General features: G+C 43.0%; 2 protein-coding genes across 10 annotated transcripts in view; one reads left to right on the forward strand and one right to left on the reverse strand.

Annotated features, from left to right (window-relative positions):
- LOC112260156 (FAST kinase domain-containing protein 3, mitochondrial) overlaps window positions 1-3,047 on the forward strand; it is a 31,907-nt gene extending 28,860 nt beyond the window's left edge. For all 4 annotated transcript variants that reach the window (XM_042328522.1, XM_024435050.2, XM_042328523.1 and 1 more), the window contains 3 exons: window positions 1,171-1,798; window positions 2,039-2,153; window positions 2,411-3,047. In XM_042328522.1, coding sequence (XP_042184456.1) covers window positions 1,171-1,798; window positions 2,039-2,153; window positions 2,411-2,497 — 830 coding nt within the window. In that variant the 3' untranslated portion in view covers window positions 2,498-3,047. The remainder of the gene's footprint in view (window positions 1-1,170; window positions 1,799-2,038; window positions 2,154-2,410) is intronic.
- Window positions 3,048-6,169: 3,122 nt separating this feature from the next.
- LOC112260154 (nucleolar transcription factor 1-A) lies at window positions 6,170-26,969 on the reverse strand. Of its 6 annotated transcripts, none has more exons than XM_024435048.2 (20): window positions 26,801-26,969; window positions 21,524-21,630; window positions 21,023-21,204; window positions 20,758-20,841; window positions 20,453-20,608; window positions 20,125-20,189; window positions 19,793-19,913; window positions 19,530-19,640; window positions 19,107-19,228; window positions 18,602-18,743; window positions 18,245-18,286; window positions 18,010-18,123; window positions 17,448-17,609; window positions 17,013-17,141; window positions 15,914-15,999; window positions 11,739-11,928; window positions 11,370-11,417; window positions 8,489-8,629; window positions 7,791-7,883; window positions 6,170-7,601 (listed from the first exon to the last, which is right to left on the reverse strand). In XM_024435048.2, exons 2-20 carry the CDS (start codon window positions 21,582-21,584, stop codon window positions 7,530-7,532), a joined length of 2,121 nt encoding a protein of 706 aa, XP_024290816.1. In that variant the 5' UTR covers window positions 21,585-21,630; window positions 26,801-26,969; the 3' UTR covers window positions 6,170-7,529. The 6 variants fall into 6 exon arrangements, with proteins under 6 accessions (XP_024290816.1, XP_042184458.1, XP_024290817.1 ...); XM_042328524.1 differs by having other exon boundaries at window positions 6,170-7,617; window positions 7,791-7,880; window positions 17,986-18,123; XM_024435049.2 differs by having other exon boundaries at window positions 6,170-7,617; window positions 17,986-18,123.

The raw sequence follows: 26,969 nt of genomic DNA on the forward strand, positions 1-26,969 counted from the left end.
TGCAAAATTATCCACTTCTCTGGTTTTACTATTTATAGTTATGTGTTTGGGTAAAATTAACATTTTTTGTTTTATTATATAAACTACTGACAACATTTCTCCCAAATTCCGAATAGAAATATTGTCATTTAGAGCATTTATTTGCAGAAAATGACAACTGGTCAAAATAACAAAAAAGATGCAATGTTGCCAGGTCAATCAAGGTGTGGATGGAGGACCACCAGATAAAGACCCTGTCATGGCCAGCCCAATCTCCAGACCTGAACCCCATTGAAAACCTCTGGAATGTGATCAAGAGGAAGATGGATGGTCTCAAGCCATCAAACAAAGCCGAGCTGCTTGAATTATTGCGCCAGGAGTGGCATAAAGTCACCCAACATCAATGTGAAAGACTGGTGGAGAGCATGCCAAGACTCATAAAAGCTGGGTATTGAAAATCAGGGTTATTCCATCAAATATTGATTTCTGAACTCTTCCTAAGTTAACATTAGTATTGTGTTTAAAAATGAATAGGAACTTATTTTCTTATTTTTCATTATGCGAGGTCTGATAACACTGTCTTTTTTGTTATTTTGACCAGTTGTCATTTTCTGCAAATAAATGCTCTAAATGACAATATTTCTATTTGAAATTCGGGAGAAATGTTGTCAGTAGTTTATAGAATAAAACAGAAATGTTAATTTTACCCAAACACATAACTATAAATAGTCAAACCAGAGAAACTGATCATTTTGCAGTGGTCTCTTCATTTTTTCCAGAGCTCTATGTCTGCCTCATCTCTCGCATGATGTTGTGAATTCCATTCTGTAACACAACAAGCTCCTGGGTTTGTAGAACATTATCTTGTTTTCAAATGTTTCTGACCCGCAATATAATTGTTCAAACTGCGAGCCGACACACGGGTTGAAAGAATGTTTTCATTCTCACCCACCAGCAGAGTTTTTTTGCAGGTCAACCGCGGGGAACCGCGGATATCCAACCTGATGCAGGCTCTACTGTAAGATACCACACAATGGTGTATCATTATGTAGTACTTTAATCTCTTTGGGGTTGTAGAATTCTGGAAACTTTCACAAAATTCCCAGTTTTTCCTAAATTCAAAGTTTGAGGAATAAAGTTTCAACCCTAAATGTTGCAACCCTAATCCTCGATATCCCCATTCCTTTTTAGACTTCCTGCTGTGGATTGATGGCTCTGGCCGAGTTCTCCCTATCCGGACAGGGGCAGGAACCTCCCTAGGTATGGCCCCCAAAACCCCAGAAGGATCCGTAGCCGTGACAGCCCTCACTTCAGACTTTCAAAAGTTCTCCCCCTTCGCCCCACTAGAGGTAGGGAGGGACCAGCGACCCGTCGAGGGGGATGATGCGGTGAACTTTCTGCCCTACCACATGCAGCAAGGGGCAAACCCTCCCTCGGCCCAGAGGACGGGCCCTAACGGCGGGGGCCCTCTGGACTACAACCCTTACTACACGTCGGCCGATTACTACTACAGCCTGGCCAAGGAGCACTCTTTGGAGAGCCAAGACAGCTCCACGCTCAGCAGCCCTCCCTCAGACAGCCTGGCACATCCAGGGGCCTCCGGGGTAGGGGGATCTGCCACGGCTGCCCCCAATTCCCTCTTCCAATTCTCCATTGGAAAAATCCTGGAGGATGAGGGAGGGGTGCAGGTGGGGCCGGCGAGTCAGGGGCTCAACTGCGAGCTTCCTGCATTCTATGAGGCAAACGGGGACGTGAAGCCCACCTCACCACTTCAACTGCACCCGGCTGATCGAGCTGGGGACCAGCAGCAGCTCAAGAGGTCAGTGCTGATGGGATTCCCAAATCTGTCCAGTCAGATTTCTATCCTTATACTACAACTAAATGCTTGATAATACATCAGTGGAGCAATGCAAGTTACCGAATAACTTTAAGAAAGACTGTTTTGCTGGGAGGTCTGCCATCTTTCTACTGTCTTTTGCCACTTGTGTGAATAAGGAATTTATTTCTAAATGAGAAATAATTTGTTAATCGCTGTATACCACTTCCTTTCTTCTTTCAGAGTGGTTATGTCGGTGAATGACAAGTGGCACTACTGTCACAACTCTGAGGTGCTGGTGGGCTCCCGGGCCATGAGAGACCGTCACCTGCTGCTCCTGGGATACGTCATTCTGCAGGTGAGCCCATACCATTTAAACCATCTTAAAAACTATATATATATATATATATATAGACCACATTTTAAACATCTTACAACCACATTTCAACCAAATGTCAGTATTCCTTTACCTCCATTACAATCATTCGATGACGCTTTTGAATTGGCAACTGCTACCAGGTAACTGAAAATAAGTATAAAACTAACAGTGTTACTGACATCCCTCCTTGTGCTCCTCTCTTTCCTCACTCCCTCTGTTGTTCCTCTATTCCACAGCTGCCCTATCATGAACTGGAGAAGCTGAATGGTATAGAGGAGGTGAAGCAGTACCTCCACAAAAAGCTCCTGGAGGTCCCCTTATGACAACAAAAGACTTGAGTGTGTGTTTGTGTGCGCGAGTGTATGCCATTTTGGCGGCTTGGAATAGGACGGTTATTGGTGGGATTGGGAAAGGGGGCTTTGTTTGAGGTGGAAGACAAACCCTGGTCAAAGTCTAAAATGGAAGATTTTCTGGCAACTTGCATTTATCAAAATGGCGCCAGCCTATTTGCAACCAGTCAGGTCCCCAGTTGATGCCATGTGTAGTGTCAGGTTGCCACACTTGTTGTCAATGCAATCTTGTCATTGTCACTTCACAACGGTTCAAATCTAATTTTATTGGTCACGTACACATAATTTGCTAATGTTATCGCCAGTGTAGCAAAATACTTATGTTCATAGCTTCAACAGTACAGTAATGCCTAAAAATACAAAAACAGTACACGCAAATCTAAAAGAAAGGAATTAAGAACTAAATAAATATTAGAACGAGCAATGTCAGTCCGAAACCCCCCAAAATACACCATATATACAAAAGTATGTGGACACAATGAGTGGATTTGGCTATCTCAGCCCCACCTGTTGCTGAAAGGTGTATACAATCGAGCACACAGTCATGCAATCTCCATAGACAAACATTGGCAGTAGAATGGCTCAGTGTCTTTCAACGTGGCACCGTCATAGGATGACACCTTTCCAACAAGTCAGTTCGTCAAATTTCTGCCCTGCTAAAGCTGACCCAGTCAACTGTAAGTGCTGTTATTGTGAAGTGGAAACGTCTAGGAGCAACAATGGTTCAGCCGCAAATTGGTAGGTCACACAAGCTGATAGAACGAGACCGTTGAAGAGCGTAGCGCGTAAAAATCATCTGTCCTTGGTTTCAACACTCACTACCGAGTTCCAAACTGCCTCTGGTAACAACGTCTGCACAAGAACTGTTCATCGGGTGCTTAATGAAATGGGTTTCCATGGCCGAGCAGCCACACACAAGCCTAAGATCACCATGCGCAATGCCAAGCGTCGGCTGGAGTGGTGAAACGTTTCCTGACTTTGGAGTAGGGGAAATCGTTCTCTGGAGTGATGAATCACGCTTCACCATCTGGCAGTCTGACAGACAAATCTGAGTTTGGCGGATGCCAGGAGAATGTTTACCTACCCCAAAACATAGTGCCAACTGTAAAGTTTGGTGGATGAGGAATAATGGTCTGTGGAGGTTTTTCATAGTTCGGGCTAGGCCCCTTAGTTCCAGTGGAGGGAAATGTTAATGCTGAAGCATATGATGACATTCAAGACGATTCTGTGCTTCCAATTTTGTGGCAACAGTTTGGGGAAGGCCCTTCCCTATTTTGACAATGCCCTCGTGCACAAAGCAAGGTTCATACAGAAATGGTTTGCTGAGATCGGTGTGGAAGAATTTGACTGGCCTATGCAGAGCCCTTACCTCAACCTCATCGAATACCTTTGGGATGAATTGGAACGCTGGCTGCAAGCCAGGCCTAATCGCCCAACATCAGTGTCCAGGGGGGACCAACTCCATATTAATGCCCATGATTTTGGAATGCAATGTTTAACAGGCAGGTGTCCATATACTTTTGGTCATGTAGTGTAGAAGCTGTTTTTCAGTCTCTCGGTCCCAGCTTTGATGCACCTGTACTGTCTCCACCTTTTAGATGGTAGCGGGATAAACAGGCCGTGGCTCGGGTGGCTGAGGTCCTGTGACACTTGTTGCTGTAGATGTCCTGGAGGGCAGGCAGTGTGCCCACGGTGATGCGTGGGCGCACAGCACCACCCTCAGGAAAGCCTTGTGGGTGCGGACGGTACAGTTGCCGTACCAGGCGGTGATACAGCCCGACAGGATGCTCTCAATGGTAACATCTGTTGAAGTTAGTAGTTGTCTTAGGGGCCAAGCCAAATTTATTCAGCCTTGTGAGGTTGAAGAGGCGCTGTTGATCTACGGACTATTTCTAATATATCACAATAGCGTGACAAAATAGTTGTGTTCATTTTAGATTTTGACCAGCGTATTTCTATAGTTCTAGTTTTGATCATGGTTTGGTGTGAACGAGTGGGAAGTAAGTTGTTATTATTATTATTATAATAATAGTCATACGGAGATGACAATGTTCTGGTGGTGTATGAAAAAATAAGTCCCTTTTTTAAAAATAAATGTTTTATTGAACTGCAGTTGTAACGCATGTTGGGACTGTGTAACAGGTTCGCTACGGACGTCAGAACCGCAACAGTTCATTCGGATCAAATGTAACTGGGTGATATGGGGTAATATTGAGACTAACAAATGGGACCTCTTCATTGTGTTTTCTAATACTTGTGTGCAACGTATGGTCTGTAAATGAGGGATGAGGATGGATAAATTAAGTTAATGAAAAAAAAAGTGTTAAATATTTTTGTCTTCACTAGAATGGCTTTTCCGTTGTCCAGAACTAAGCAATGCACGTTGGAGCATCTATTTTCTACTGGGTTTCTTTGTTTTGTCGTTGGTACTTATGACATTCAATGAATGACTTCATTCAGAGAGGAATTTGTGATTCCTTAAGTGAGTTTCCACCATTGCATTGACAATGGGGAATTGCCAGACACCAGTCTAGTTGAATTAGGTTAGGTATTAGGTATTGCCAAGAAATAGACAAGTGAATACAGTTAATCTGAAAACCTTTTGTTTTCTCAGTGGCATTTGAAATGGAACCCTGACCTAGGTTTTGCATGATTGAGGTAATGCGTTAAGTCATGCAGTGGTTTGCATGGACAAATTGGTGTTTGATACTGGACTTGCTGAAAATGACCCATTTTATTTCAAGTTGTCTCAAAGCGATACAAATATTTGTAGAGACAGTCCATTACCTTTTTACAGGACCCCAAAGACTTGGATTTTGTTAGGTAGGCAGAAATGGCTCATGGGATTTGTAATTGTGGTTTCGCCCCTGTATTACTAGGTGTTTTGTCTTTGCTCTCAGTTTATGTAGCCGATCAGGAAGAGAATAGGGTAATGCCAAGGATTTATATTTACACTAGATGACTGAGGGCACTGTGATGAAGTCACCGTGCCTCCATCTTGACACTCCCCAGGCAAAGCTAAATGCAATTGTTTTAAGGTCTACCAAGGATCATTTTACTATAAGACCCCTTGAAGTATGAAAAAAAAGTAAATTATTTGATAGAAGAAAGAAATGTATAACATTCACTACATGAAACAGCTAGCCCCCACCAAAAAAAAAAATCTAAAGGAAGTTTGTTCTGAAGTGTCTGTCCCTTATGTGAAAGATCAGGATTTTTGTTTTTAAAAATGTTTACATGTATCTAACCCCTTTCTTTTTTGGCAATATACATTTTTTTCAACTGGTACCAGGGGCCCTTCAGACAAAAACAACCGACATGTACGTGTTCGTAAGAGTCATCTTTCCATAGAGGGTTCATAATAGTATGTAGGCCAAACTGTTCAGATGCCAGACAATTGTGTGAGAAGATGGATTTTCAGGATGTCTTATGGTCTGACAAACACGGCGCAAGCTGTCTTTCACCGCAGATGTGGAAGTGTGACATAGGTGGATGGAGATACATCCCATGCATAAATAACGGGGATGTTTTTATGTTGTGGACACCGACCTTACAAGGGTTTATATTAATGAATGCATTTGTAAGGATCCATGGGCTGTTCTGAATGCTTGTTGCAAGTCTACAAAACACTGTAAATGCATTATGCACAGGTGGTTGACTGTTTATTTATTGGTATCACTCCTGGTACAGGGGATGTGTGTGTGTATTATATCTGGGGAAAGACAAGTTTGGAGATTGTTTAAATATTGATATGTCTATATAAAAACAAAAGCAACATGTCATTTTTGTTTTGTGAATTATGTACATAAAGACAGTATGAGCAATGGAAAATTGCATGACTTAGTTCTGAATTTTGACATTGATAAAACAGAATTTAAAGGTGGACTATGCAGAAATCACTGCCATTTCCTGGTTGCAAATATTCTAATAGTTTGCCTAACAAAACAAGCTAGTATAGTGTAGAGTCATTGTACCATGTAAACGGCTGAGAAATGTCTTTTCAGCTGTTTGAAACTGCAAGCATAGAAATAGATCAACCGCTTCTTAGACTTGCTTTCAGTGAATTTGGTCAGCTTACCCAGAAAGGGATACTTTTGCAATGTCAAATACATACAGGTACTACAAATTGTTTAGGGAAATCGACTACAGCCAAGGTTAGTGGGGAAAAGTATAGCTGTATTTTGTGGATCGTCCCTTCATGGGCATGAACGCAGCGTTAGACATTTCTAAGTCGGAAGCTCTACCAGTCAAGTCGTGGATGCATGTAATTTCCTTAGGTGACAGAGATCCCGCATGTGACAAGTCAGAGCTCAGGGATGATAAGACTAGTTTCCCACTACGTACATGTTCAAGTGCCACCTGCTCACTTGGTTATGGCTAGAAGTAGTGTACTATATGGAATAGGTTGCCATTTCGGTTGTAAACCTACCCCATCAGTAACAGAGCTGAGCATACTTCTTACATTAAAGCTCTATAAATAAACATCAACTAACGGTTGAAATCACACAAGAAGAATTCACAAGAAAAAAGTGCATTTTATTTGAGGGTTTGACCAGATGTTTCAATGGAGGGAAAGCAGCAACAGTCCTCCCTCTGCACGGACTGTTAGACCCAAGGACAAAAAACAGCAAACTCCTCAATATGCCCCTCCCAGTCAACTCTGTAGAAACCAGTCTTGTTCAAAAACATAAAAAAAGCCTCAACCGCTTTAATTAGAAATTTCCTTAAGTTTAAAAAAAAAAAAAAAAAAAAGGTCGCAACAAGTTCATAATAAACACCTAGAAAGGCATTGAACGTGTAACAGCCCCTGTAAAATATCTCGTCCCAGTTGAATAAAAGTGTTCCAGGTCAACAGGGGGAGCATGACTTTTCCATTCGTCTCTTTATTTCATCTCGCTTTCTCCAGTCTCATTTCTCCTTGTGAGCGAATTGATGACGCCGCTGTAACTGCGCCTGACTCGCGAGGAGGTGTGTCCCGCACAGCCCCTCCTATTTGGGGGGGTGGCTAATCTGAGTCCGAGTCACTGCTGTCCTCTGAGGAAGAGCTGCTGGAGCCCTCGGATGGGTCGTCGTCATTCTAGAGGATAGAACATCTGGGTCAAATCCATTTTACTATTAGTGCGGTGATTGATTTAGCCTAGTACAATCGAATAGTCCAATCAGATCTCTCAAAATGCAAACTCAGGTAAACTAAGCACACCTCAAATACTTTATATTTTGCTTATGTATTTGACCCAAGTCTACACTAAAGCATAGTGCCATTCACCTCATCTTCGCTGTCGGAGCTGCCAGACGATTCTTCATCATCAGAGTCTGACGAGTCCGTCTTATCATCCTCGTCCGAGTCGGACGTATCCTGCTGGAGAGCAGGTAAAGGGTCTTTACCGCAAACTCACACGTTTACAGAATGGTGCACAGAACATACATTTATAACAGCACATGGAATACACAATTACAGGACAAACATGATAGCATAACAAATACCACGCACACAAACACCTTAAGATAACAAGTTAAACACACTGACGTAAAAGCATATAAGAGTAATCAGTGTCACACTCCAACTGCCGCAGACTGTTTGAGCCTTAATCATAGTAAGGACGACTAAAGCCCAGAGGAATCCAGGTCTTGATGATCTACCTTAACTCAGGGTTTCCCAAACTCAGTACTGGGAGCCCCCTGGGTGCATGTTTTGGTTTTTGCCCTAGCACTACACAGCTGATTCAAATAATTATACTGTTTAGTGCCTGGGGGGCCCCTGGATCAAGTATGGGAACCCCTGCTTTAACTAATCCTAAACCATTAAAATTGCAGGAGCCCACACACAAGGCACAGGGTACCACAGTCTGACCACCACCCATGCAGCTGCCTCAAAGTCCGAGTGTTTGTGTGTGAGTGAGTGAGTGTGACTAATGCTTCTCTGTGTGTGAGAGAGAAGCAGTCTGGCGAGAGCGGCGGAGTTACCTTGGCCCGGTACGCCATGGCCCGCTTGCCCCCTCCGACCTCTGCTGCGGCTCTGGCACCTACCACCTTCCCCTTCACTGTCGCCATCAAACACACCTTGGCCCCCTGGGCGCCCCGCGCTTTGGTGGTGCTCCGCCGTTTCTGCATGCGGGGGGGGATTAGGAGGAGGATGAATAGATGGAGGAAGAGAACAAAGAGGGAGAACAGGGCAGCAAAGATGGAGGGTGGGCAGCACACAAACACGGTTCAAGCTCAAAGCAATGATGATTAGTAGCTAGATGCTAATATGATTACGTTTTTACCCCCCATTCAAATGCAGTAACGTTAGATGCCCGCTTGTGCATACAGATAGTCAATACTGCAGTCACATCAGGCTACAACGACAGAACAAGGCAATTTAATTTACTAATCTAAATCAAATATATTTGGTGTCAGCTTTTAGTACTCCAGCTACAGAGAAGAGTAGCTATGGAATATGAAGGATGTGAATGGGGAATACAACTATAATAGCATTAGTGATAAGGGTTATAGCAGGAGTATGAAGTTCTACAGCTGCATCACTGCCTGGTATGGCAACTGCTCGGCCTCCGACCGCAAGGCACTACGGAGGGTAGTGCATACAGGCCAGTACATCACTGGGGCCAAGCTTCCTGCCGTCCAGGACCTCTATACCAGGTGGTGTCAGAGGAAGGCCCTAAACATTGTCAAGCACAGCAAGCAGTACCGGAGCACCAAGTCTAGGTCCAAAAGGCGTCTTAACAGATTCTACCCCCAAGCCATAAGATTCCTGGGGCGGACTAGTTGCTAGAACGTTGGGCCAGTAACCGAAAGGTCAGCTCGAGGATTCGATCCAGCAACAAGGTAGAAATCTGTCATTCTGCCCCTGAGCAAGGTAGTTAACCCACTGTTCCCCGGGTGCCGGAGACGTGGGTGTCGATTAAGACAGCCCCTCACACATCTCTGATTCAGAGTGGTTGGGTTAAATGCATAAGACGCATTTCAGTTAAAGGCATTCAGTTTCACAACTGACTAGGTATCCCCCAGTCCTGAACAGCTAATCAAAGGGCAACCCAGACTATTTGCATTGACCCCCCCCCCCTCCTCTTTTAGGCTGCTGCTACTCTATGCAGTCACTTTAACTCTACCTACATGTACATATTACCTCAATTACCTCAACCGGTGCCCCCACACATTGACTCTATACTATATACCCCCTGTATATAGCCTCACTATTGTTATTTTACTGCTGCTGTTTAATTATTTGTTACTTTTGTTTAAACAATTTTACTTAACCTCTTGAGTGTAGGGGGCAGTATTTTCATGTTTGGATGAAAAACGAACCCAATGAAACTGCCTATTTCTCAGGCCCAGAATATAGAATATGCATATAATTGTCAGATTAGGATAGAAAACACTCTAAAGTTTCCAAAACTATCAAAATATTGTCTGAACCAACCAGGAAGTGCTGTTTTTCCTGAAACCTCTCTGTTCCATTGCATGCCTTCCCTCCATTTAAAGGGATATCAATCAGATTCCTTTCTCTGTGGCTTCCACATGGTGTGAACAGTCTTTAGACATAGTTTCAGGCTTTTATTCTGAAAAATTAGCAAGAAGGATCACATCGTGTCAGTGGATGGCTGGGTGCCAGCAGAGTTTTGCATGCGCAACAGCTTGGAGCAGACATTATCTCTCTCCTATTGAAAAAGCTACGGTCCGGTTGAAATAAAACCTGAGGATTGATTATAAAAAACGTTTGTCATGTTTCTACAAACTTTACAGATACTATTTGGAATTTGTGTCTGCACCGTCGTGACCGCTCGAGCCTGTGGATTTCTGAACAAAACACGCCAACCAAATGGAGGTATTTTGGATATAAAAATCTTTATGGAACAAAAGGAACATTTATTGTGTAACTGGGAGTCTCGTGAGTGCAAACATCCAAAGATCATCAAAGGTAAGCGATTCATTTTATTGCTTTTCTGACTTTCGTGCCCAATCTACTTTGCTGCTAGCTGTTTAATGTTTTGTCTGCTGAGAGAGATGTCCTAACATAAACGCTTGGATAGCTTTTGCTGTAAAGCTTTTTTGAAATCTGACACGCCAGGTGGATTAACAAGCTAAGCTGTGTTTTGCTATATTGCACTTGTGATTTCATGAAAATGTAATATTTTTAGTAATTTTATTTGAATTTGGCGCTCTGCAATTCAGCGGATGTTGACAAATGATCCCACTAACGGGATTTTAACACTTATTTTTCGTAACTGCATTGTTGGTTAAGGGCTTGTAAGTAAGCATTTCACCTGTTGTGTTCGGCATATGTGACAAATACAATTTGAAAGGTTATAGCATGAATGTATGTTTGCCAGCAGCATACCACTGCTCCTGGTCAGTCCCTGGATGAGAGAACAGATGCAGCTGGAAGTGGTGTTGGAGGGCCAGTAGGAGGCACTCTTTCCTCTGGTCTAAAAAATATCCCAATGCCCCAGGGCAGTGACACCGCCCTGTGTAGGGTGCCATCTTTCGGATGGGACGTTAAACGGGTGTCCTGACTCTGAGGTCATTAAAGATCCCATGGCACTTATCGTAAGAGTAGGGGTGTTAACCCCCGGTGTCCTGGCTAAATTCCCAATCTGGCCCTCAAAGCCATCACAGGCACCTAATCATCCCCAGTTTACAATTGACTCATTCATCCCCCTCCTCTCCCCTGTAACTATTCCCCAGGTCGTTACTGTAAATGAGAATATGTTCTCAGTCAACTTACCTGGTAAAATAACGGATGAATAAAAATTTCAAAAAATGTTTGGGGCATTGTATATGAAGTGCTATCTTGAATGAGGGTTGAGTGGGATGTCAAGAACATATTTGAGAGAGTGCAACTCACTGTGGTGGAGAACTCTTTATAAACAGCTCGCTCCTGGGGAGAGAGAGACTGAAGGGGAAAAGAGAAAGAAAGAGGGAAAAATAGTAAGGGGGAAGAAATGACTAAATAAATTATGTTAAGACTGATTTCTTCCAAAGGCTCTGATAACATTTGATCTATCATTTCAACTGTTTAATGATTTTAGAAGAATACAACACAGGTTATAAGTTTGCGTCGTGTATCAATGTCGCCTTACGCAATCTGTCTCGTTCAGTTTGATTTTTTAATGTTTATTTGATTATTTTCAGGCAAGGCGACCTTCGGTGTCCACTGTTCAGAAAGTTGCCTAACAAATAGTCATTATTTGACCCAAAGATTACCCTCCCTTACCTTGACCCAAGCCTCCAGCTCGGCCTTGTACTCAATCTGCAGCTCCTCCACCAGCTTCTTGTACTTGTCCTTGTGGCTCTGGCTGAGTTTGTGCCAGCGCTTGCCGATCTCCACCATGCGCTCCTTCAGGCTGAAGTGGTTTAGCTCGCCGTTGGTCAGCAGCTCCTGGGAGAACATCTGGTAGCCGCTCCTGCAGAGAAAGAGGGAGAGAGCGACAGGGAGAATGGTTTAATTCAAGATTAATTACACCCACAGATCAGTCAATACAAACTAAGGGTGGGAACATTTAAATGAAATGTAATACTTAACATTAAGAAAAAAAAAAAACTAAAACAGAATTGTTTTTACATTTCTTAATCACAGTGCAGTTATCACAAAACGACCACTAACAGGTCCCACTCCTCATCCTAAAGGGAAATATTTAACAAAATAGGCCTACCTATTTTTATTACGCAACAATGCTGTAATATTAGTGGGGATATGCAGCATCTTTCAAATTATTTGCCACAGATACAAAGCACTACACACATCTTTAACAAAGCGCTGATTACAGAAATGATTGCAGTTGATATGCGGCCAAATTAAAAGGACCGCCAAGCCCATTTGAGCCGCAACTCGCGCTACTGAAACAGGTGCGTCTCTCTCAGCAATATCATTGTTCACCATTACTCCGATTTCAACAGGGTGTTTATTCTCTTTATAGTGGGAGTTGAGACATACAGCTAGCAGCATTAGAAAGAAACAATTCTTCCCCTTTTAACCAGTAGATACCCACATTTGGTGCTTGTTTTATTTTGCCCTGTGTTTCATTTGTGAGTTTAAACTTAGTGGGCAGGATTTTGTTAAACATGAAACAAACTAGGCCCCTAGAATAATGAATACACAATTTGCCTCCATCAAAACAAGTTTTCTTTTGCATATTTCAGTCTGGATCCTGTCTAAAGTTATGGGGGGTTGTAACCTATTCTAAAAATGGCACACTATAGCAGTTTGCAAAACATCTTAAAATAAACTTAGACAAGACTAATGTTTTATTCTAAACGGCATCATATTTCCCTACTTTAGTCAACCAGTAATAAAACCATAAAAAATAAACTTTCAGAACGGGAAGCTTAGAAATGGCGCCCATAGAACAGAATTACCGCTTTTTGGACTTGCTTTCAATGAGAAGTGTGAATCTGGTCGGGTCGCCCAAAAAGTTACATATTGCAGTTTAAACGTCCATTTGTCGCATCCCTGATACAAACTGCAATCCATGAGCAAAGGAATGGCATAGGTCCATCTAAATACACTGAACAAAAATATAAAAACGCAACATGTAAAGTGTCCCATGTTTCATGAGCTAAAATTAAAGATCCCAGAAATGTTCCATATGCACAACAAGCTTATTTCATTTTACTAGGCAAGTCAGTTAAGAACAAATTCTTATTTACAATGACGGGCTACCAAAAGGCAAAAGGCCTCCTGCGGGGACAGGGGATAAAAAATAAATGGAAATATAAGACAATAAAAAAAGCCACTCTAAAATGATCCGTTTTCTCAAGTTTGTGTGTGTGCAATTGGCATGCTGACTGCTGGAATGTGCACCAGAACTATTGCCAGAGAATTTAATATTAATTCAAGCCACCTCCAACATAATTTTACATAATTTGGAAATGCGTTCAACCGGCCTCTCAACCGCAGATTACGTGTACAGTATGGCGTTGTGTGGTCGAGCAGTGCCCAATGGTGGCGGCGGGGTCATGTTAAGGGCAGGCATAAGCTACAGACAACAAACACAATTGCATTTTTATCAATGGCAATTTCAATGCACAGAGATACCATGACGAGATCCCGAGGCCCATTGTCGTGCCATTCATCCGCCGCCATCACCTCATGTTACAGCATGAAAATAAATGGCCCCTTGTCACAAGGATCAGTACACAATTCCTGGAAGCTGAAAATATCGCAGTTCTTCCATGGCCTGCATACCCACCAGACATGTCACCCATTGAGCATGTTTGGGATGCTCTGGATCGACAGTGTGTTCCAGTTCCCGCCAATATCCAGCAACTTCGCATAGCCATTGAAGAGTAGTGGGACAACATTCCACAGGCCACAATCAACAGCCTGTTCAACTCTATGCGAAGGAGATGTGTCGCACTGCATGAGGCAAATGTTGGTCACTCCAACATTTTTAAGGTATCTGTGACCAACAGATGTATATCTGTATTCCCAGTCATTTGAAATCCATAAATTAAGGCCCCATTTATTATTTCAATTGACTGATTTCCATATATGAACTGTCACTCAATAAAGTCTTTGAAATTGTTGCATGTTGCGTTTTATTTTTGTCCAGTATACATATTTACAGTGCCTTCAGAAAGTATTCACACCCCTAGACTTTTTCCACATTTGGTTGTGTTGCAAAGTGGGATTAAAATGGATTTAATTGTCATTTTTGGTCAACAATCTACACAAAATACTATGTAATGTCAAAGTGGAAGAAACATTTGAACACTAATATATTTTGATTAGTTACATATTATACCCCGAGTCAATACACATTAGAATCAACATTGGCAGCGATTACAATCTGGGAGTCTTTCTGGGTAAATCTCTAAGAGCTTTCCACACCTGGATTGTGCAACCTTTCCCCAATTGTCAAGGTCTGTCAAATTGGTTGTTGATCATTGCTGGACAACCATTTTCAAGTCTTGTCATTTTCAAGCCATAGTTTAGACAAAAATCTGCTTGAAAATCTAACTCGGAACATTCACTGTCTTCTTGGTAAGTAACCCCAGTGTAGATTTGGCCTTTTAAGTTATTGTCCTGTTAAGAAGTGAATTCATCTCAGTGTCTGGTGTAAAGCAGACTGAACCAAGTTTTCCTCTAGGATTTGGCCTGTGCTGAACTCCATTCCATTTATTTTTCATGCTGAAAAACTCCCATCCTTAACAGTTACAAGCATACCCATAACATAATTCAGCAACCACTATGCTTGAAAATATGGAGAATGTTAGTCAGTAATTTTTTGTACTAGATTTGCTGAATACATTAACATTTTGTATTCAGGACAAAAAGTTATTTACTTTGCCACATTTGCAGGATTACTTTAGTGCCTTGTCATAAACAGGATGCATTTTTTGGAATGTTTATTCTGTACAGGCTTCCTTTTCACTGTCAGTTAGGTTAGTGTTGTGGAGTAACTACAATGTTGTTGACCCATCCTTCAACTCTAACTGTTTTAAAGTCACCTTTGACCTCATGGTGAAATCCCTGAGCGGTTTCCTTCCTCTCTGACAACTGAGTTAGGAAGGACGCCTGTATCTTTGCATTGACTAAGTTAATTGATACACCATCTAAAGTGAAATTAATACCATGCTCAAAGGGATATTCAATGTCTGCTTTTTTTCTTTGTACCCATTTACCAATAGGTGCCCATATTTGCAAGGCATTGGAAAACCCTGTTCTTTGTGGTTGAATTGGTGCTTGAACTTCCCTGCTCGACTGAGGGATCTTACAGATAATTGTATGTGTAGGGTACAGAGATTAAGTAGTCATTCAAAAATCATGTTAAACACTATTATTGCACACAGAGTGAGTTCATGCAACTTATTTAGCATATTGTTACTCGAACTTATTTAGGCTTGCAATAACTTATTGACTCAAGGGTTGAATACTTATTAATTCAAGATATCAGCTTTTAATTTTTAATTAAAAATCTGTAAACATTTTGAAAAACATTATCCCATCTTGACATTATGGGGTATTGTGTGTAAGCCAGTGACCAAAAACTGAAAACGTTTTAAATTCCGGCTGTAACACCAAAATGTGGAAAAAGTCTAGGGGTGTGAATACTTTCTGAAGGCACTATAGAAATTGACAAAAGGACATACAAGGGACCTACACAAACAACAATTAGCAACACGCAAAAGTAGGTGAATCTAAGAGGTTCTAGACAAAGTGCATGAATAAGGTGGTGAACGACATGAAAAAGGAGAAAAACAATGATACTGACAGGGTGTGGAAAAATAAGAAAAGAGGATAAGACATTTGGGGAAAAGGGACTGAGCAAATAGACAGAGAAAATGAAAACGAACATGGGCCAGGATAAGCCAAGAAAAGAAACCATATGATAAAAAGACACCAGTAATAGCAATAACACTCAAAAGAGTCGGCGTGTGGATACTCACACTGGTGGCTTCTTGGGCTCCCCTTCAAACTTGGGTTTCCTCTGGCCTGCTCCTGACTGGGGCATTCTAGACTCCAACAATTCCCTCTGTGGGAGAAGAACTGTCATTACACCACGAGCACAGTCCACACACACACACACCTGGGTGTACTGTACATGTCAAATACTTGGAATACGGGGGCTCCATTTTATCGGGCAAATTAAATCAAGTATTTGAAAGTATTTGACCCAGGTCAGCAATAGGGTTAATGGTATGCCCATGAAAATTACACACCGGGACAGTTGAATGGATAATCAATAGAAATACACATTACATACTTTTTATTTTTTGCCCATTTTTCTCCCCAATTTCATGGTATCCAATTGGTAGTTACAGTCTTGTCTCATCGCTGCAACTCCCGTATGGACTCGGGAGAGGCGAAGGTCGAGAGCCACACGTTCACCGAAACACGACCCAACCAAGCCACACCGCTTCTTGACACAATGCCTGCTTAACCCGGAAGCCAGCCACACCAGAGTGTCGGAGGAAACAACGTCCACTTGGCGACCGTGTCAGAGTGCATGCGCCCGGCCAGCCACAGGAGTCGCTAGAATGCGATGGGACAAGGACATCCCTGCCGGCCAAACCCTCCCCTAACCCGGGCGAAGCTGGGCTAATTGTGCGCCGCCCCATGAGTCTCCAGGTCACGGCCAGGTGCGACAGACTCGAACCAGGATCTCTAGAGACACAGCTAGCAACTGCGATGCAGTGCCTTAAACCACTGTGCCACTTGGGAGGCCCTCACATTACATACTTCAACAGTGAGCAAACAGTGACATCCAGCAAACAAACACGCAAATGTCAAGACTCTGGTACAATGGCAGAAAGCAGAAGAAACAAAGAAGAACAAGAAGAACTGAGATCACGCAAACGCATTCAGACGGGACGGATCCACCAACTCCACACTCCGTCGGGGGTAGCTTGGAGAAGGGTGTGCAACGAAGAGGGATGGTGGAGAGAGAGGAAAGAGAAAGGGCAGGGGGTGGGGAGGGCGACCAACATTTTGACATTTCTTCAGCACAACCGAAGAAGACAGCGGTCAAAACATCTGGTCACTGACCACGGGCCGGTACTGAACCTCGTATCGCTTCTGGTCATCGGCCGCCTTCTTGATCCACGGGATCTTCTCCTTCTTCTCCATGGCCTTCCAAGCCGACTCCATAGCACTCTGGGCCTTCTTGCGGTCACTCTAACCACAAGACACAGGACACAGAATTTTTAAACCTTAGGACTCTATGGATTAAAACGCATCCCTAGATGCAGTACGGCAGGGGTCTTCAACTGGCAGCCCGTAGGCCACAACAGGCCCACGAGCCAATTTGAATTGACCCATCAAGGTATACCGTATTAAAAAAATGTTTTAAAGTTATGTCGTTGGAAAAGATAACTACTAAAACCAAATAGAAAACTATAAAAATGTATATGGACCTACAGTTTATAAAAAAAATGTTTTTATCTAGGGCTGTTTTGCGGACACAAAATGCTGCTCGCTCACCCTGTACTTGGCCAGGTAGTCTCCTATGACGCTCTGTTGCCACATCTCCTCGGCAGTCTTGGGCGTCTCAGGGATTTTGGTCCTCTTCTTGCCGTCACGCTTCTCTTTCGCCGTCAGGCCAGCGTGCACCCAGTGCTCCAGCTCAGCTTCGCGACAGCGCTCCTGAAGGAATGCGATAGAGACAAACCTGGCGTCACATATACATTGTGTACCTAGTACACTTTTAAAACAGAGGAGGCTAGTGTGAGGAGAAATAGGAGGATGTGCTCATTGTAATAGATATCAAACTGTGTTTGAAACTGTTCCATTTTTCTATTACAATAAACCCGTCCTCCTATAGCTCCTTCCACCAGCATCCACTGCTTTAAAATGTAAACAATCCACCCTCACTGCATCTTAACAGCTCAAACATCCCCATGACCCAACATATGAACCGCTTAGTAAACCTTACTTGTGCCTGACCAGGTGAAAAAAGCGTTCACTGTAACTTAGAAAGCTATATCCCAACTTGCCAAGTGGCTGATAGGTGGTGACATACCTGTTGTAGTTTTGTGAGACCCACCTTGGCGGAGGGGGACTTGGCTCCATGCGGGCTGCCAGCAGCCCCCATGCCCAGCCGCGAGCCCCCCAGCTTCTCCTCCGTCATCACGCGGTCCCTCTCCTCCTCTGGGAGACTCTGGGGAAACAGAACCGACAGAGGCTTTCATAGACTTCCACTTCTAAAACTCAGGTCAGCTAAGCATGTGTAGTGTGATATGTACAGTACTACAGATATGGTTATATTCAGTTCTACTTACCTCTAGAAACCTCTGTAGGTCAATTTCATACTGCTTCTTTTTCTGTTGCCAGAAACACCAACAGCGGGGTGAAAGAAAGAGCATTGCTCAGATTTGTGAATGACAAAAAAAAAACTTTGTTATCATGACAGAAATCCTTTTAAACCTTCACAACACTTCTACAGCTATAAACATGTATTCATCTATATTTTCTGCAAGGTTTCCCAGAAGCAGCATGACAGGGCAGCAAAAAACAAACAATTGAAATCAACAGAGGCCAAAATACTTGAAGCAGCTATTAAAAAGAAGCAAGAGGACCAAGTCCAGGACTTGGTGTTTCATTGCATTTCCTCATGAACGGAGCTGAACAAGACTGACCTGCTCACAGCGTTTCTGAAACATGTCCTTCTCCTTCTGCGTCATCACCTTCCACTGCTTACTGCACAGCACCATACGCTCCGTACTGGGAACATCCTTCATGTTCACCATCAGCTCGGCACAGTATAGGGAGTAACCGTTCCTGAAGACCGAAAACCATTAGATCAGCGCCATAGAATTCAACTACACCACAGGTCTTTAAACCCCACAGAAACCAAGAGCTAACTTACTGTTTGCAAATAAATAAAGGATCTCCTATCCATAATCTCTGGATTTAAAAAAATTATGAGGGCAAAAATCCCTTTTGGTCTTTACAGAACTGCCTAGAGACCACAGGGGTCTGGCAGTGGTAGCGCTGCCGACACTGGACCACATATTTCCTGGCGACAGGGGGTTTGAGCGCCACCTCAGTCGCTTTTCTGTGCCCCTATACATTCCTCTACCCTCTCTCCACTTGCCCACTATTCTTTCATTCAAATAATGTGACTCCGATCAAGCAACTTACGGCGGTGGTTTGGTTGGCCTGCCGTCAAACTTGTCCTTGAGCTGCCGCTCAGCTTTGGTGAGGACGGACTTGACGTGCTCTTCAGCATCTGGATGGGCCTCTTGGTAGACCTTCATACTGCCCTGTAGTGAGAACCATAGATTTAATCAAACTTTTTGGTTGACAATGAGAAATTATGGACAATTTCTCCTCATCAAGACTTAATCTGTGAAATTGTAATTGATTGTGACTTTCCTAAAAGGGATTAAATACTATTTATTTAGAAATGTGCATGTTACTCTCTAGGCAGTGTATATCACACATGATGAAAATGTGCTGGTTTACTCTACCAGGAAAAGGTAGTAAAGGATTACCAAGTTGTGTCCTGACAAGGTGCTATTCTATTGAATATTTACTCTTGACCCTTCACCTCTAACCTCTTACCGCATAGTCTTTCTGCAGCTCCAGGGCCTTGCTGATCCATTTTAGTCTCTTCTTGTCTGAGAGCTGGGACCACTGTCTCCTCAGAGCCTCCTTCAGCTCCTTTTGGCTCACCTGGTAACCCCAGAGAAAGGAAAGGCATTCACCACAAAGGACTCCAACAGGGACATTTTCTTTTGAGGGTGAATTAATGGAAGCACAACACTCAACAGTTCCATTCAGCAAAATCCCAGACTTAGCTGGATGGGTCCTCTGCAAACACTCACATCAGGGTGGAGCTTCATGTAGGTCTTCTTCTCATGGTTGTACCACAGCTGCTGGGGCGTCTTGGGCTTCTCAGGAAGGTCCGACTTCTTTCTCTCCTCTATCAACTCCGGGTGGTCCTCTCTGGACGTGAACAAGAGCAAAGATATAAGGCAGCTGTATATGGGTGGTATACCCTTTCAACAAACAGATAGAGGGGTGATCACCTGCGTTTTTTTTAAGGGAAATTAGTCAGCTTTGGAAAGTGTTGGTTATTATCCAGTAGAGGAAGTTAATTTGGCCACCGAACACTAAGTAACTTGTTAACCGGCTTGAAAGAGAAAATGCCACTCACTTGAATCGGGCCATATTCTTCTCAAATGACTCCTTCTCTCGCTGAAACTCTGTGATGTACTTTTGCTGTGGGGAACAGAGAGTAACCCTCAGTGAATTAGCTATTAACTGAAAAACTAACAGCTGCTACAATTGAAGATGTGTAGCTGTACAGAAAGCTATCAAATTTGAAGCAAGAAAAGAAAGTAATTAGTTCAGGTAAGTGTATTCACATACCACTCTCAGGTTTTCTATACAGTGATGTCATGTTTAGATGAAAGAGCTGCTTTTAATTAAATAAAGATGATCCCAAAGGCATAATGAAAGAGCAGGGTAGAGTTGACCATCACCTTTTTCTTGTCTGGGAGCTCCTTGTATTTCTTGGACAGAATCTTGGTGAGGTCAAGGTTGCTCATCTCCGGGTGGATCTTGGCATACTTAGCTCGCTTCTCCATAAAGAACCGGAAATACGGCGTAAGTGGTTTCTTTGGGAAGTCTGGGTGTGTCTAATAGGGTGGAAAACAGAATAATTGCCATTCATATGGTAGAAGGCGTGAGATTGGCAACAGTATTGTGAATGATCAAGTCTCCTCCTCCAAATAACCCTAGTATTTCATGGAATGTCATGAGTATAAGGTAAAATCTGATTCTTTACCTTCAATTTCTTCCCTTTGTAAGGGTTCTTCACAAACTCAATGACGTCAACTATGAGCTCTGTCATAGTCCTAAACTTCCGCACCTGAAGACCGTATCAAATAGATAAAAAAACAGAAATTCTGTTGTAAACATTTTCATAGTGCCATTTTGCCAGTAGATAGAGACGACAGACATTTTTTTCTGCAATTTCTGTGGCACTCTTCCCTCCACACAGAAAATAGATTTTCTGCTTTTGTGATTGGCTGAAATTGTGATTGGCTAACCTCAGTAGACACCTTCGCCCACTTCTGTTTGCACATGTCGCCAGTAAAGTCTCCGAAGCAGACCTTCTCCCAGTCAAAGTGGGACTCGGTGGTTTTGTATTTCATGGCATCACCATCAGGCAACAAGCTCCGAATCCTCTCCAAAAGAGTGAGGCAGTCCTCCTTACTCCATGCATCCACAACTAAAACAGACAAACTGACAACCATCAAGCAACATCAAAGGGCATGCGTTTCATTTGTTTTGACTGGCCCCTTTAGTAGACACAATAAACCTCAAGCTGACCCTGGAATAGATAAACAACAGACACATACCTAAGCAAATGTCAAACACATTGATCTTTCAAAGTCAACCAGAATTCAACACAATATTACAAGATAAAAACATACACCTACATGTAATTACATAAGCATGAAGGAAGGATACACAAAATTACAAAACTATTACTAGAAGAAATGATATAGCTTGTGGTTGATGAATGGTGGTTTGATTATTTGGCCTACCTGGCTCGGTTTTTATCTGAATGGTCTGGGAGGCAGAGGGCACACTGCTGCTGCCGTTCATGGTGCAGCGTCTGTGGGCAGCTCAACTGACCCGATTCCTAGAGATTCTGGAACCACAAAATCAAAGCAAACTTTATTTGTCACAGGTGCCGAATACGTGTAGACCTTGCCGTGAAATGCTTACTTACAAGCCTTTAAGCAAAAGTGTAGTTCAAGAAGAGTTAAGAAAATATTGACCAAATAAATTAAAGTAAAAAATAATTTAAAAGTAACACAAAATAACGAGGCTATATTACAGGGGGTACCGGTACAGAGTCAGTATGCGGGGTACAGGTTAGTTGAGGTCATTTGTACATGTAGGCAGATATTCCAATACGTAAAGATATTGATCTACACAAGATTTCTCAAATTCAAGAACTGACTTTTGACGTTCCAACCAAGGGTTCTAATACGTTATACTATGGTTATGTCCACGACTAAATATGTTCAAAAACATTGACACGGAGAGGGTGCACGTTATGCCAATTATTCAGCTGACGAAGGTCAGACGTCTTTACTACAAGTAGGCTAACCAATAGGCCATGCACAGTTGCCATGGGGTGTTCCTAATGTTTGGTATAACAGGCGTCACTGTGCACACAAGTTTCCCCCTGGCAACTTCAGACTATAGGCATGCACTCTTAAAACGACCATGATGCGTTATAAGCACAACCAAATGAAGAAACTCTTTGCACTGTAACTGACAGCGAAGAGACCTGGGACTGAGTCCCTGTCAGTCTGCCATCCGAATTTGCTGCAAAGTTCTACTGCGTAGCCTAGGTGAACACCTTGCATAGTCATAGTGTAGAACCCCTCTATATAGCCTTGTTAAATGCTATTTTGTTACTTTTTTTTTAAAAGATTTTTTATTTATTTTTTACTTTAGTTTATTTAGTAAATACATGTCCTATATTGACCTGCCCTCCAAATTTGCAACACCGCTATTTTGCAGCCCATTATACACCAAAGCCAGACTAAACCTTCAGCAGCCCACTAAATTGTGTACCCATTACCTGTAAGCTACAGTGGGCAAGGGACTATAAAGTAGACTATAGCATATCAGCATTATAGACCTATCCAACGGCTGTGTGAGGAGTGAAGCAAGGATAATTCGCAAACGTGTCTGTGGGAAGAGAAGCAATTCAAGGACCACTCCTGAGTGGCAAATCTGGTGCGGTCCATGAGGAGATGCACTGCAGTACTTAGTATCTGGTGTGGCCACCAGCTGCATTGACTGTTACTTTTGACCCCCCTTTGTTCAGGGACACATTATTCCCTTTCTGTTAGTCACATGTCTGTGGAACTTGTTCAGTTTATGTCTCAGTTGTTGAATCTTATGTTCACACAAATATTTTCACAAGTTTACTGAAAATAAACGCATTTGACAGTGAGAGAACGTTTCTTTTTTTTGCTTATATATACTGCTCAAAAAAATAAAGGGAACACTAAAATAACACATCTTAGATCTGAATGAATTAAATATTCTTATTAAATACTTTTTTTCTTTACATAGTTGAATGTGCTGACAACAAAATCACAGAAATTATCAATGGAAATCAAATTTATCAACCCATGGAGGTCTGGATTTGGAGTCACACTCAAAATTAAAGTGGAAAACCACACTACAGGCTGATCCAACTTTGATGTAATGTCCTTAAAACAAGTCCAAATGAGGCTCAGTAGTGTGTGTGGTCTCCACGTGCCTGTATGACCTCCCTACAATGCCGGGGCATGCTCCTGATGAGGTGGCGGATGGTCTCCTGAGGGATCTCCTCCCAGACCTGGACTAAAGCATCCGTCAACTCCTGGACAGTCTGTGGTGCAACGTGGTGTTGGTGGATGGAGCGAGACATGATGTCCCAGATGTGCTCAATTGGATTCAGGTCTGGGGAACGGGTGGGCCAGTCCATAGCATCAATGCCTTCCTCTTGCAGGAACTGCTTACATACTCCAGCCACATGAGGTCTAGCATTGTCTTGCATTAGGAGGAACCCAGGGCCAACCGCACCAGCATATGGTCTCACAAGGGGTCTGAGGATCTCATCTCTGTAACCTAATGGCAGTCAGGCTACCTCTGGCGAGCACATGGAGGGCTGGAGGCCCCCCAAAGAAATGCCACCCCACACCATGACTGAACCACCGCCAAACCGGTCATGCTGGAGGATGTTGCAGACAGCAGAACGTTCTCCACGGCGTCTCCAGACTCTGTCACGTCTGTCACGTGCGCAGTGTGAACCTGCTTTCATCTGTGAAGAGCACAGGGCGCCAGTGGCGAATTTGCCAATCTTGGTGTTCTCTGGCAAATGCCAAACGTCCTGCACGGTGTTGGGCTGTAAACACAACCCCCACCTGTGGACTTCGGGTCCTCATACCACCACCATGGAGTCTGTTTCTGACCGTTTGACCAGACACATGCACATTTGTGGCCTGCTGGAGGTCATTTTGCAGGGCTCTGGCAGTGCTCCTCCTGCTCCTCCTTGCACAAAGGCGGAGGTAGCGGTCCTGCAGCTGGGTTGTTGCCCTCCTACGGCCTCCTCCACATCTCCTGATGTACTGGCCTGTCTCCTGGTAGCGCCTCCATGCTCTGGACACTACGCTGACAGACACAGCAAAACTTCTTGCCACAGCTCGCATTGATGTGCCATCATGGATGAGCTGCACTACCTGAGCCCCTTGTGTGGGTTGTGGACTCCGTCTCATGCTACCACTAGAGTGAAAGCACCGCCAGCATTCAAAAGTGACCAAAACATCAGCCAGCAAGCATAGGAACTGAGAAGTGGTCTGTGGTCACCACCTGCAGAACCACTCCTTTATTGGGGGTGTCTTGCTAATTGCCTATAATTTCCACATGTTGTCTATTCCATTTGCACAACAGCATGTGAAATTTATTGTCAATCAGTGTTGCTTCCTAAGTGGACAGTTTGATTTCACAGAAGTGTGATTGACTTGGAGTTACATTGTGTTGTTTAAGTGTTGTCTTTATTTTTTTGAGCAGTGTATATATATGATCACTGGTGACCAATGATCATAGGTTACAGAAATAATCCCTGATCTGACATGACTTGGTTGGTAGCCTAGCATAAAATCTATTTTCACACATCTAATCGGTGATGTCTTCGAGGATGGGAGGAATGAAGGCTGCATAGGTTACCCCAAAACAAGGGCATCGTCTCCGTTACAGGCTATGCATTCCTCTCAGCTATACCGCTAACTTAAGCTACTTGTTCATCGTATAGAGGCTAGTGTTTACTCTACACCTGCAATAGGTTATAATAATGGACCGTAAAATTGCTAAGACAGGGCTTTACTATGCAAGCTGCACATCACAGGTGTTCCGGGGCAGCCAATGTGCCCGGGATGCACAATCCTTCGGCGCAATCCGTGCATTAGGCAACATTCACAAGATAATACGTTTAGGCCTATTGGGCTACTTCATTGGAATTGTACTAAAACACCATGTCATTACGCAGATTTGTAAATTAACCATCCATTTCGACATATTGGCTAGGCCTAGCTGTTAGACTCTCTATGCAAGGTGTTGGCATATGCAGGGGATTGAGGATAACATTGTAGTGAATTTGAAGGGAAGCCTGTAGGGACTGATGCACACAACTCCATGGCTTCACAGTCAGTGACAGTACCATTCATTTTCAAAGGAATAAAGATGATTTAGAAAATTATCACAACAATATCAAAATCTCAATTTTACAATGTAGAAAATGTGTCAATTAAAAACAGTTCTATATTATTCAATTTAAACAAGTGGATCAGAAAATAGAGAACTTAAGAGATTGAAACTAACATTATATTATTATATTTTAATCAGTGTATTAGATTATTAGACTAATAAGCGTTACATGGACCCTCTGCCCAAGTCCATCCTATATCATAAGAGAACAACATTGCGTAGGGCAGTGCTGCTTCAGGCAGTCACTGCTTCAGGGCAGTGGCACACAATATAATTGTAGGACCGATCAATGTTTTGTTTCAACGTGTGATTTTTCAATAGCAGCAGAATTATTTTCTATTGCAGATATGAAAATAAGGTCCTTATGCTTCCAAAACTGTACCGCGAGCGTGTGTTAATGTTCAGACCAAGCTACAGGGCTCTTAACTCCCGTACAGAAGACACCGAGGTCCAATGACCTCGGAGTCATGATCAAGGGCTAGGGACCGATTAGTTCCGCGGCCAGGCCATTTTTCTGCTTATTTTCCATCGGGCCCCTAACCGAAAGCCTAACTAACCGCGACTGGTTTGGTATATAGGCTAGCCTTGGTAGATAGCCTAGGCGGAGGGAGCATTTTAGAGAAGGGAATAGAATGTTGGAACAGCTTGAACATTCCATGGCGGCGGGCTGAATCAAACTGCCAGAAAGTGCGCGACTACCCCCGCCCGTATCCCCCAATCGGTGGCGCAGCTGTGCACCCGACCGAGGCGCCGCTTTCTCGGTGTATAGGCTACAGTGTTATGGCCCGCTCATAAGGTCAAACTTCGGAACACACAACAGATCCTCCAAACTTATTCGAGAACATAGGCCTACATTGCACACAAAAAAACTTGCCACATGCATGCGTTTCCCATCTACCATTTACATTTAGGGAATATCTAAAACTATGAAAATATATTAAATGCTCATCATATACTGCATTCAAATATTTCGAGGGGCCGTGGCATTGCTAATGTAATGTACTTCTATTTTTGAGTCAAGGCTACTCATAGCCTTATAAATTTGTCTTGGGAACACCGACCGTTTTCTGCTTCCTACCCCAGTAATGGCGCCCTTATTCCGGCAGGAGTCAAAACGCAGCTTCCGCTGGCAAGAAAAGTATTCTTACCGAACACATTTTTGAAAATAATATTATATTATACCACGAAATGTTACATAAAAACACGCTCAGTCGACTTAATTTCTTATTAGCAGCCTGGATGTGTAGGACACGTGCAGTTTGGTAGTATAATTCGTTATTTTGTGAAAAGTCATTTTAATGGTATAATTTGGAGGAGATTGCACAATTAACTATCCATGTGGTTTTATAAGCTACCAAAAATAGTAAGTGCACATTTCAGAAACGCTTATAAAGTGAGGATTTCCTGAAAAACAGATACGCGAGCGGGCGCATCTGTTTGCTCTTGCCCCAAAGCTCTCACTGCAGAGCCGCCATGAGTGTTACAAAGACTGGGGGAGACACGACTTGAAAATCGCTTATAACGTCGTCAAAACACAACTTTTCACTCACCTTTCGTGACAGTTAGAAACCAGCGTTGATACTAAAAATCAAGGTATTCGTGTTAATTATTTTAGGGCTGTTTAAGTGTCTATTTTTCAGCCGTAAACCCCAGGGAGTCAGGTTGAAACGGATCCGACAAAAGAAGCGTCTGTTTCGGTATGAAACTCCGCCCAACGCC

Source organism: Oncorhynchus tshawytscha, linkage group LG10 (genome assembly GCF_018296145.1).
Source record: "Oncorhynchus tshawytscha isolate Ot180627B linkage group LG10, Otsh_v2.0, whole genome shotgun sequence".
In the NCBI taxonomy this organism is placed as follows: Eukaryota; Metazoa; Chordata; class Actinopteri; order Salmoniformes; family Salmonidae; genus Oncorhynchus; species Oncorhynchus tshawytscha.